Below are 13,041 nucleotides of genomic sequence, written 5' to 3' on the forward strand. Positions count from 1 at the left end.
AGTTCTATCAAATAAAATAGCATTTCTCATAAAATTCTCTCATCTAAAACACTCGGAGACTTTTTTAATAATTAAAAAGTACACACAGCTTAATTTGGGCCAATAAGAGTATTGTTTTGTACTTCAAGAAACACCTGAAATTTACTAATTGCTTTTATTGTTCAGTAAGGGCTGGGTTTACTGACTTTAACAGAACTATTGAGAAGCCTGAAATTAAGTTTCTGCATGTGTACTTTACCAGTCTAATACCCCAGATGCTCTGAGAACTTTAGCATCAGGATCTTCTCAGGATCACATCCTAAAGCTAGGTCTGTACTAGTAAATCAGTAAATTATCAAATTACTAAATTTGCTGGGGTAGTAATAAAAGAAACAGGCTTTGGCACGTACAGTGCCCTGAGGATGACTGACAGAGAGCAGCCACCTTCTGTGCTAGCAAATGCCTGGCCTCCAGAATGGGCTGGCTGCAGGTAAGCAGGGATGCTGCATGGGCTAACCATGCTCGGGACTGCACGACAGAGACTGACGGCCACAGGACAGCACTGTGTCACGGGCTAACCTCCTAGTCTTACCCAATGATCACACTCCAAAGCTGCAGAAAAACAGTTAGCTACCAAGAAGCAGCCTAAGTTTCTGAATCTGCATGGATATATTTAGAGCTCTAGGTCTTTTAAGCAATGAACCCAAAATATGAACCCTTGCTGTTCTGTTAGTCTTCCTAAGTAGCCTTGGCTTAAAGAAGAGCATGGACTATGAATACATACTGCGTGTGTGCAATCAATAGTGTTTGATGCCACTCACTGTATATATATTATCAGCACTCTTAAATACGAACCTACACTTCTCAGTAATAGATGTGAGTGGGATTTTCCCCTTATACAGAAAAGTACAGTAAACAACAGAGAAACAGATAACCTGCACAGATTACTGTTGACAGAAGAAAGATTATTCTGTGGGACAAAATACATCACAGTGCATTTTCAGGTACCAAAACCAGAGAGGCAATATTTAAGTGCACTAAAAAGTGTATTTTAACTGTTATAACAAAGAAATTGCTTTCACAAAGCACAGTGTTTACTAATTAGTTGTAGTACTGTCTTGAGAACCTCTTCCTTGGAGGCACTGGCATCAACCTCTTGGCATGCAGGATTCACCATCCTTCTGTAGGACTCTTCAACTCTATTTAAAAACAAAACAAGAGAAATAAAACTTCAAATGGCAGGGATATGAAATGGCATTAGCCATCAGTCTCGGAAGAAAGTGTTTGCACTGCAGAGACAAAGGGAAAAAAATCTAGTATGCTAAGAATGAAAGCTACTGCAAAAAGCAAAAAACCATTTGTTAACTATTAAAATGCAAACCTCAAAGCACATAGTTTCCTTGACATTGATTCCCAGAACTCTATCCATATCCACATGGCATGGCACTGAAGTATTTTTTTCTTTACAGCTTAGCACTGGATACAGTCTGGTATAGCAGTACAATGGACAGCCTGCTTCTAACACCTGAATTAATTTATTCAAAGCCCACTAAGGTGTCTCTGAACTATATGGCATGGCATTGTGTAGGTGTGCTCACTGACTGATCTGAGCTTTGAGTTACTGGATTACAGAGTTGGCACATAGTCCAGCCCTTTCCTCTGATCAACTTTGTTAACCGGATGAACATTGGGATGAAATACAGGATGAAAACCTCCTCACTCAGACTATAAGCCTTCTCACAATTCAGAACTTCCTGCATTTAGCATGCAAGGATGAATGAGGATGTGAATATAATTTTCTATGTTCCCACAATTACTAATGCCAAACGTTCAGGCTGCGATTCATAAGACAAACAAAGCAAGATTCTGGATGTTCTCACATCCAGGTTGACATAATTAACAAGTAGAAATAACCAAAGGCTTTCTGACAGAAATAAGAAGTAACAGAACTGGAACATAAAAGATTCTTAAATAGCAGCATCCTCCCTAGCCCACCCATCTCTCTGCAGGTCCCACTATATGAACCCTGTGTCCACACAGCGTTTCTGTCAGAATTAAGTAATGGATATTTTTAAGGTATATGATCACCAGAAATGTTAAAACCCTAGAGGTAGATGTCAGTTTTGCAATTTGTAGATACGGACACTGACATTCAGGTGTCTATACTGAGGTATCTACATGAGCACTAGGTATTTAAGTTTCCGCTGTAGACAATGATGATCTAATCGATACATTTGGTGGGGCCTAGACAGCAATTCAACACACCCTGACGTAGGATGCCTAGGGTGCAATTCAGTTGCTTAAGCAAATTTATCTAGTACTGCTAGAGATGCTCAGGACTATCTCATTCAGCTTCCAGTTGCTGATCCAGAAAGTGTCCACAGGTTCTGCATCACTTCTGCCAGCCTTACGCAGATGTCTGAGATCATATCAAATGGCTCTAGATAGTTATACTTAGATCACTGAACTCCAAGCTGCTGGAAGGTTCCATTGAATGTACTGACTATATCGGGACCTGACACACTTAGCACAACTAAAGATATCTACAAGAGGACATCTAAATTTTATTCTCTTAATCTGGATCTTAATTCCATAATTTTCCAGGGAATTTAAGTGTTTCAACTTCTTGCCTCCCAGTTCTGGAATTTGTAGGTCTCTCTTCTTCATGACCTCAATAAGAAAGAAACACAGAATCACAGAATGGTCAGGGCTGGAAGGCACCTCTGGAGATCATCTAGTCCAACCCCCTGCTAAAGCAGGTTTACCCACAGCATGTTGCAGAGTCATGTCCAGGCAGATTTTGAATGTCTCCAGAGAAGGAGACCCCACAGCCTCTCTGGGCAGCCTGTGCCAGGGCTCTGGCACCCTCACAGGAAAGGTTCTTCCTCATATTCAGGTGGAACTCCCTGTGTTGCAGTTTGTGCCCGTTGCCCCTTGTCCTGTTGCTGGGCAGCACTGAAAAGAGCCCGGCCCCATCCTCTTGACACCTGCCCTTAAGATATCTGCAGGCATTGATAAGATCCCCTCTCGGTCTTCTCCAGGCTAAACAGGCCCAGCTCTCTCAGCCTTCCCTCACAAAGGAGATGCTCCAGACCTTCATCACCTTTCTAGCCCTCCACCGGACCCTATCCAGTAGTTTCCAGTCAGTCTTGAACTGGGGAGCCCAGAACTGGACACAGCACCCCAGATGCAGCCTCACCGGGGCAGAGCAGAGGGGACAATGACCTCCCTCGACCTGCTGGCCGTGCTCCTCCTAATGCACCCCAGGGTCCCATTGGCCTTGGCCACCAGGGCACACTGCTGGCCCATGGGCACCTTGCTGCCCACCAGCACTGCCAGGCCCTTCCCCGCAGAGCTGCCTCCCAGCAGGCCAGCCCCAGCCTGTACTGGTGCGGGGGGTTATTCCTGCCCAGGGGCAGGACCCTCCACTTGCCTTTGCTGAACTCCATGAGGTCCCTCTCCGCCCAGCTCCCCAGCCTGCCCAGGTCTCGCTGAATGGCAGCGCAGCCTGCTGCGGTCTCAGCCACTCCTCCCAGTGCTGTGTCACCAGGAAACGTGCTGAGGGGACACTCCGTCCCTTCACCCAGGGCACCGATGAATCAGTTGGACAGGACTGGACCCAGTACTGACCCCTGGGAACACCACGAGCCACAGGCCTCCAGCAGGACTCTGCACTGTTGATCACAACCCCCTGAGCTCTGCCACTCAGCCGGTTCTCAGCCCACCCCCCTGTCCACCCATCTCACCCACACTGCCTGAGCTTGGCTATGAGGGTGTTATGGGAGACAGTGTCAGAAGCCTCGCTGAAGTCAAGGTAGACAACATCCACTGCTCTCCCCTCATCTACCCAGCCAGTCACTCCATCAGAGAAGGCTATTAAGTTGGCCAGGCATGATTTCCCCTTGGTGAATCCACTATTCCTGATAACCACTCATGCAGGCCTCCTGTCCCTTTCGTTTGATTATTTACTGATAGGGTGCACCTATCCTGAGCTTGGAGGAAGTGATGCTTGAATATTAGCCAGCTCTCTTGGACACCCTCACCTTCCAGAGCCCTAATCCATGGGATTCCCCCAAGTAGGTCCCTGAAGAGGCCAAAGTCAGCTTTCCTGAAGGCCAGGGTTGCAATCCTGCTTATTGCCCTGCTTCCTCCACTTCTGCCACAAAGGTGCTACAACAAAAGTAGCACATAGCAAAATACAAGTATTTTAACTCAAAGCTCCTTTGCAGGAGAATGAAGTTCTTCACCTGCGGCTTTCAAACACTTTCAGTCAGAACTAACAGAATTTACTCTCCTTGTCAGCCATGAATCCTTTCCAAAAAGAACCCAAACCCCAACCCAAAAGCTTAGATGTAGGAAAGCCTTGTCTCAGCAATGTGAGTGGGACATTTGCCACTGATCAGACAGGAGCCAAGATTGCCTCCATCCTCTTATTCCTCATTAAAGTGTACCTTTGGCGAAACAAACTGTTAGTTTCCAGCTCAGCTTCCTCCTTTGTTTTCTTCAGCCCCCGACGCTGAAGTCTCCGGACTCGCTCTTCAGGATCAACAGTCAGGAGAAGAACAAGATCAGGTTTAAGCAGATCTTCAGGCCACTGGTATACCTCATCATGAGCTGGTGGAAGACCCTGGACTTCCCCAGTTATTTCAGTGGCAATTGTGTAGGCAGCTGTGCTGTGCCAGTATCTGTCAGGAAGATATAAATGGAGAGAAAAATTTTAAAGAGGACACTAATTCTTCAGTAACATAGAAGACAGGTGTCACTATAATGGCAAGTGCAATAATGACAAGGTAGGTGACACTGTGATTTTGAAGGGAAATGTAAAGAACAGTTCTCTGCCATCCATTATTTCTTAACAGAGCGGTAATATGCAACACAGTACTCAGCATTACTGTGAAATATTAACTAAAACATATGGCAGAAGCTACACATTATGCAAAGAGTGTTCCAATTATTCCTATCAAAAGAAAAGTCTTCTCATCTAGTGAGAGAGGTCAAAAGAAGAGTTACATTATATGGCAAAATCCAATATTCTCGTCCCTTTTTTGTGGTTCCTATCCTACTTCATGCAACAGATTTGGTAGAGAACATGCAGTCTTCAACCACATGTGAATGAAGACAGACTTTGCTAACGGTTATGCATTCCACTTGCATTTAGCATTCCCACCACTCTGAGGCACTGTATTTTATTTATTTCAGTGGTTTTGTGGCTGGTTGAAACTAGCACTCACACACACAGCTTCCGTGTGTGTGTGCTGTGCAGGAGGTTAAAGTACATGTACTGAAATAAGCCAGAGATTTCAAAGTGCATCTAAACTTACTTTAGCAAGAGTAATACTGAAAGCTGCCTACACGGCTGGTGAAAACAAGAAACGACATAAACAAAGCCAAAAAAGTGGGAAGTATATTTCTGGCTTTACATTGTCAAGGAGTAAGTCTACCTAAAACTCAGTCCTTCTAATCCATTCATACCTCAGATGCCTCTTAGAGATAGGGCATCAGCAGCCCTCATTCTCTGCAGGTCACAGAGCCCTAGTTTGTCTTGGGCTGCACAGTCCATGCCTCCACTTATTCCTAACAGAAGACGTAAGACTTTCCATGTGTCTTAAAGCCAGTTATGAGTATCACACAGATGGAAGTCCCCCATCTTACTGTTATTTAGAAGTATTTCTCTCTAGAAGATTTAATATTTATCTGACTATATGCAAAGTAGCGCTTCCAAAAAAAAAGAAAAGAAAAAAGGAGAGGAGAGGAGAGGAGAGGAGAGGAGAGGAGAGGAGAGGAGAGGAGAGGAGAGGAGAGGAAAAGAAAAACGAAAAGAAAAGAAAAAAGAAAAGAAAAAAGAAAAGAAGAGGAAACCCAGAGACTATGATTGGTAACTGCTGCTTGTAACACCGAACAACTATATGATGGCACTGATATAAGAGGACTTCTTAAATATACAAACCTGTCTATGATCACAGGTGCTTGAGTGGATGCTTTTGCTATTTCTGAAGCAAGAATGTAGTTGCCCGCAGCATAAAATGCTCTTTTAATGGACTCTGGCTCATCATCAAACACTGTCCTCCACTGGCTGATGCAATCTGGTGGGGACCTTAGCAGGATGCCATTCAGGGTGTCCTTAACTGACTGGGTTACGGTGGTTTTGCCTGCATTTCATTTACATAAGGAAATATTTGTTACATTATGCACAGGTACAGCTGAGTTTTAAAAACTGAAAACTGCTCCTATCCATTCACTCAGAGCACATGTTCTGACACCTATGTAACCAGAGTATCTTGCGATAATGTTTTCAGCGGGAAATTATTCTGAGTTTAGTTGCAGGAATTGTTGCAGGACCTACTCCACTTCCTATTCTCAACACCTTCCACCCCTCACTCTTGCCAGCTTTAGGTCTTCGCTGCCTTAAATGCATTAAGTGCAAGACAATTTCCCTATATATGCATCTACAATATTTTTCTAGGTCACAGTTCATGTGGATGTCACCATGCTGTCCGCCAGTACTTTCTTTTTAGAGGGGATTTTAATTTATCCTTAACTTATAAGTCAGAAAACAAAGCTATCCAGAGGCAGCTAACACTTCTCCCTGAGCCAAACTGCTTCCAGTTTCCCAGTCTACCACTACTTCAGTTCATTTATTTGAAAACTCTCCGGTAAAAGCGTATTTCATCACCTGCACAAGAAATGTAATTTCCAGCACTCTGTGTATTCTTTCATTTATGTAGATAAAGAATTCATCCACTGAATGAAAATTAGCACAGACTGTTTGATCTCTTACAAGAGAAGACAGACTGGTATTTCTAATTCCTAATTCCTTCAAATCTGTCACAGGTTTCCAGGATTTTTTGACTTTTTAAGCCTTACGCCTGGCTGAAAGCCCTAGCGCTCGCTCTTTCCAACAATTTCTCATCCGTGTTTCTTCAACCACACACTGCCCTTACCTGTGGCATCCAGCCCCTCAAAGACTACGACGGGAAAACCTCCCTTCTGCTGGCGCTCCGGGCATTTCTCCAGCAGGTCGAGCAGCGCTCCAGCCTCCGGGATCCGCGCCGCGCACTGCAAAGAGATGTGACCCTTCACACCCGCCCGCCGCACGGCCCCGCAGCTGGAGGCGCCGGGGCGCGGACCCCGCTCCCGCAGCGCTGCGGGCGGCCCCGGCGGGCGCTCACCTCCCGCAGGCGCTGCCGGACGGCGGGGGCGGCGGACGGCAGGATGCGGCGCAGGGGCTGCGGGACAGGCGGGAGCGGGGCGCAGCGCCGCAGCATCGCTGCCGTAGCCGGGAGGAGGAGCCGGAGGGAAACGAAACCAGCCCCGCCGGCAGGGAGAGAGCCTGGCTACCGGCGAAGGCCCGGCAGGCAGGGGCCGCTCCGGGCGGGGAGGGCTTTCTGCGGCACCCCCGCCCCGCCGCAGCGGCGCTGGGGTGAACGGGCGCGGTCCCCGCGGGAAATGGCTCCGTGCAAGGACGGGCTGGAAAAGAAAGTGAAAGCTAAGGTCTTAGCCCCAGGATTCGGTCTGCCAGCCCCTCCCACGGCTAAATCCTGGCGTTCTCCAAAATAAATAATAAAAAAAAAAAAGGCAACACAAATACACTCCGCTGCTTCGGACTCGGCCAAAGAGATAAGCAAGGCATAAACCACACTGAACTGGTTTTCTGTGTTGCAGTGCCCAAGTAGCACCGAGCTGTCGGGACACATCGGTAACTTATTCCCATTATTCTGTTACTCAATAGCTTTATAACAAGACCAACGGACTCAAATAATTTTGGAAGTACAACAGACTTTCCCAAGCCTGCAGTGTTTCCATAACTTTGTGATGGCCAATTTCAGCTTTCATCGGCTCAGGGGCAGGAACCAGAAGCACTGCAAATAGCTGCAACGCACACTTAGTCCCATGTCAGCTGCTACGAGTAATGTTGCCCAAAATGTGGATTTTGAGTTTTCAAAATTTGTAACCTGAAATGAAGGAGAATCTGCACCTCTGCAGAATCTTATTTCTCCTTTTCAATAGTTGAAAAACTCTCAGTTAATCTAAAGTTAAACTTCTGGTGCATCTTCTGAAAGAATATACTCTGCAAGCAAGCACACTCTATAAGAAATCCCTCAGACACTTGATGTCTTCCTCTGGTCAGCTCAAACAAGCTGCACAAATATCTTTTGCTTGGTGTATCTGCAGGGAGAGGGGAGCAGCTGGTAGACAGTACCAGTTAGCTAAAGATAGCTGTACTAGTTGGGAACTACCCATGCTGAGGAAGCTGCTGGAAGGCTGAGCCACAGCAGGAACTGGGAATACAGCTCTGGAGGCTCTTCAATACAGTCTCAGCAGCTGGTACCAAAACTGACTTTATTTTAAGGTGAAACATGCCCTTTTTCATACCTGAGAACTCCTGTGTTGTTCCACATCACTCAAACACATGGCTATGGCAGCTGGGTATGGGTGCCAAAAGACACAAAGTGAAACATCGTTCATTATACAAGAAACAAATAGATGGTAATTTTAGAAACATAATAATATGCACTACTGAGTCAGAGTAGTGACTCTTCTTGCCCAATATTATGTCTGGTAGAATGACATGCTGTGCATAAGCCTGGCTTATCCATGGTGCCTGCTCCTAGCCCTTGTGTTCATCCAGCGTCCAGTCACTGAATTAGAATGTTAGACAGCACATCCTCATCTCTTCCTTTTAACACCTATTTATGGACCCTTGTTAAACCTCTGTTTAAATCCCCTTTTGACTCTACGGTACAGTCTACCTCCACAAGCCCCTGTGGTCTTAAATTCCATCAATGCATCTGTTGCATAAACCAGTTTTCTTTTATAAGTTTTAAATTCATATCCTACTTGTTTCAACAAGTGCCCCTTCCAGTAATACTACTGACTTTGGTGAATAACAGTTCAACATTCAGCTTATTTATCACCGTCATGATTTTGTAAAGCTCACTCAGATTTCCCCCCTTCAGCTTTTTCATGTCAGAAATGAGAGCCCCCACCTCTTCTGAGGCAACTGCTTCATCCCCCTGATCATTTAGATACGGGGATAGTGTCTTTAATTCCATAAGGTCCTGCCAAGATGTGGAGAGCTGAACAGTACCACTAGCCAAGCTATGGCTGCACGCACCAAAGTTTCACAGAACAGCAAATAATGCCATCTGCCTTGTTCTCAGTACCTTTCTGGATGATAACCAAGCTTTTTGTTGTCTCTTTTTGCTACTGCCTCTCACAGAGCCATTGATTTCAGAGGGGTAGTAAAAGTGACTCCCAGATCTCTTTCCTGAGAACTTAGTGCTACTACTGAGCTCAGTGTCAGCTATTAAAGGTTTCAGTTATTCTTTCCTGCATGTATTACCTTCCCTTTTTTCTACACTGAAGCTTATTTACCACATTTCTGTTCACTTATTTTTTTTTAGGTCATTGACTTGCAGCCACATTTCATTTCAAAAGCACTTGAAAGGATGGCAGCGTCCCGCACTGACCTGTGTGTCCTCTTGTTCTTCTGTTTCTGTTTTCCTGATACACTGTTACTTTTCCCTTCCCTGCTAACTAAACAGAAAGAGCTTACTTTCGTTTTTCCTTTTCCCCTCTCACTACTTTGATAAAACCTTGTTTACAAGCTTTCTTGAGCCAAGCTGGTGGTGCTTCCAACCTCTTTTATAATATGCTTATGAGATCATTTATAATAGGCATGTGATGTCTGTCCTCCTTGCTAATTATTTAAAAATATCTTCTTGCAAGATTTTAGGTCTTTCCCACCAGATGATACAGAAAGAGTTCAGGTAAAATTATAGGAAGAATTGCTTTTTATGTCCAAGACAGGTCTTTGTATTTAAAACCAGTGTAGAGAGCATGAATATGTTTTGAAATTAACTTACAGTAAGTACTCAGTTTCTTCACAAGGACCTTTATCATTTTGATGTCTGTATAATATTAAATTATGTTGAAGAGCAAATATGCTAATTATATGAAAAACACTGTTCTGGAGCCTCTTGAGATCTTTGAGGGCTCACTGTGCTTGAGATACAGGCATAACAAGAAGCTGTAGGACCATTCAAAATGTTTTTCATTTGACCAAAGTGGAAAAAGAGAAAAAACAACCTGAAAATGAATGAATCCATAGCTTTAGAAGTATATCTAAGTGCACAGCCCTGTACTGTAGATGAACAGCTGTCTGAGACACAGGCAGGAATTACTTCAGTTGAAGGCTCATGAAATGCGTAGGTACATAAAATACATGCAAATAGAACACAGCTGTTTTCATGCAGAATAAACTTTAAAGGACACTAGTAAAGGGCCCTCCGGTAAAGACAAAGCTCTGGGGATAAGACCAAAAGAACACAGAAGTTAGTACAGTGTCAGGACAAAAGACTCTCTCCTGTTCTGCTTGTGCCAGTGGCCAGTGCCAGATGTTTGGAGAAGAGTAAGGAAAGGACATAGAAGGAACCCCTCCCAACATCTTTTTGCCAAGAAATGTTGGACCAGAAGATCCTTGAGGTGCCTTCCAACCTGGTATGCTATAATTCTATGATCTTTTCCCATATTCTAAGAGTCATCTGTTTAAATACTTCCTGAGCTGGAGATCACATATATACCATCAAAGGCCCATGGCGGACTTCTTTCAAACACACCTAATCTGTGTCTATATTTATATTGTGTGTTTCACATGCATTTCATAACTTAATTGCATGTGGGTTTTAATTTTCTATTTGGTGATTTCAGTGACACCCTTTGGATTCTTGCATCCCAAGGAAGAATGAGTCACTGCAATTACAAGGCCCTTGACAAACCCCCATTTATGGTGCTGCAGATGCAGCAGGGAAGAGATCATTTCCAGCTGGGAGTGGAGCAAGAAGTAATACACTTATCAAACGCTAAAAACTACATCTGCTGTTGCATGACTTCCCTGGTTGTCCTTGGACCATTTCTAGTCCTCACAGGTGACTTGATAATGACTCCTTCTTTAACCTCATTTATGTTACAAGTTCATGTCAGTAATTTGCTTTTCCCAGGGAAGACACTGTTTGACTAGAACTGCCAACTAGCCACACTGGAGAAAGCAATCTCTTCATTTAAATAAATAAAAATACATTATTTACATAAACAATATATCATTGTTCTAAAGTTTTGCTTTCCTAGCAACTAGGGAGCACAACAGCATTATCCATATTTATCCAGTGGATTCTTCCGTGCTAGTTGTGCACCTATGTACCACCCAGTGCACCATTAATAACATTATTCAACCATTTTTGAAAAATTATATTTATCTTTAAAAGGTTTTTCAGTGCAGATTTGCAGAACTGAAACATTTTGAGTGCTGGGACTCCATCGTGCCACTGTAAGATGACTTCTATGGGAAAGAAAGGGAAGGAATCAGACTTCCTACCACTTTCAAGGAAAATCATGCTTTTCTGAGCCTCTTCTAGAAGACTCCAGGACAGAAATTTTCATTACAGTTCCTGCTTGCAACATTTCTTGTAGATCCAAAGCTAGTGTATAACAATGCATATTTATGTTTTCTTGTAGGTCTCACCATAGAGCCTGTGAGCTAGAACAGTTTGGGAAGTAAAATGTGAGTCTTTCTTGTTACTGCTAGGATTTGTACATCTGTAGGGGGGCCCATCCTGGTCTGAGTTTACTTTGTGGGGCTTTACAGTAATGCAGAGAGTGTAATCTGAAGACATACTTAGTTGAGGGAGAAAAAAAAAAAAGAGGGTTTTTATAACTGCCATTTTCTAAGAAAGGATAGATAAAACTACAGAGAACAGGAAGTTTTGAGTAAGCTTGAGTGTTAGGTTCCCTGCATGGTTTGATCCTTGAAACAGAGACTTTCCCTTTCAAAGAAAAACAGTTCAAATGTTAATGTTTTGGTTTACTGAATCACTGAGCAGCACTCTTCTGACATGCTTTTGGAGTGTTTGTGTATCAGATGTCTCTTGTTGAGCAAAATTAGTATTCATCAAAGATTTTTAGTGATTTAGGAATTTTTACTGATTTCCTGCTTTAGGAAAGTATTTTGAACCTATTTTTCCCATCCAACTAAGGCACTAGGCAACAAGCTCAGGGCTGAGGTCTAGGTCACTGTGCCAGCCTCAGTGAATCTTCTGCGATTCCCAAACTTTCAGAAAGTTAGGGACGTTTCTGAGACAAGGTAAGATAAATGATACTTTTTCACCTGCAATAAGATCTCTGTGCAAAGCTATATGCAGAGATTGTGAGCTCGATGGCATACATACATATATATATGTATGCACATATGTATATACTGAGACACAACACAATATTTCTTGAGATGTAGAAGAAAAAAAGAAGTGTTGCAATTGTCTTTAAGAATGTCCTGCTACATTAGCAGTTCTGTCAGTTAATGGAAGCGAGTGAAGCTCCAGTTTAAGCCTGCTGTAGCCAACATGTAGTTGGTAGGTGCTGAGATCTGAGTATGGCTCCGTACCTTGGCAGCAGTGGCAACGCTAAACCGCGCACGCAAGAATGAGGAGACTGACTGAAGGCAGTGTGAGGCTGAAAGCCGTGTAGGACCTGGAGGACTGCAGATAGCAACTGGTGCTATGATGGAGGTGCTCCTTCTCCAGCAGTAGCTGTTGTGCCAACAAGGAACTGAGGAATATGACAACTGGCAGCTTGGTACTGATCTGTCCTGGTGTCCACATGAGGGGGCAGCCATCTCTCTCACCCATGTCAGCTCAGGCAGCTGCCAACTTTTCCTCCTGTAAAGGCTAACTGTATATTCAGCTTGGTGCAGTAACTTTGCTCGCGGTGCTTTAGGCAGTATTGGGGACCAAGACTTAAAGAACCTTCAAACATTTTCTTTTCATGAATCTGAAGTTCTCAGGCTCCCTAACCTGGACTGCTCTGCAATGCAAACCCGTTTAAACTTCCAGGAGCTCGTGGCTGTGTCTGAGGAGGATGCCGCAGGATGCAGCACAGTTGCACAAGCTCAGCTTTCCCCCCGCTTCACGAGCCACAGCGGTTGTGACCAGAAGAACTGAAGCCACCGAGCTCACGCTCATCAAAAGCGGTGTGCGGGGAGTGCTCAGCTGTGCCACCTGCTCACCCCTA

General features: G+C 44.2%; 1 protein-coding gene across 1 annotated transcript; it reads right to left on the minus strand.

Annotated features, from left to right (window-relative positions):
* Positions 1–1,006: 1,006 nt before the first annotated feature.
* Positions 1,007–7,438, minus strand: CMPK2 (cytidine/uridine monophosphate kinase 2). Its single transcript, XM_055714768.1, has 5 exons — positions 7,149–7,438; positions 6,921–7,035; positions 5,927–6,128; positions 4,431–4,664; positions 1,007–1,178 (listed from the first exon to the last, which is right to left on the minus strand). Exons 1-5 carry the CDS (start codon positions 7,242–7,244, stop codon positions 1,058–1,060), a joined length of 768 nt encoding a protein of 255 aa, XP_055570743.1. The 5' UTR covers positions 7,245–7,438; the 3' UTR covers positions 1,007–1,057.
* Between the last annotated feature and the right edge of the window lie 5,603 nt (positions 7,439–13,041).

This window comes from Falco cherrug, chromosome 6, assembly GCF_023634085.1.
Source record: "Falco cherrug isolate bFalChe1 chromosome 6, bFalChe1.pri, whole genome shotgun sequence".
NCBI classification, from domain to species: Eukaryota; Metazoa; Chordata; class Aves; order Falconiformes; family Falconidae; genus Falco; species Falco cherrug.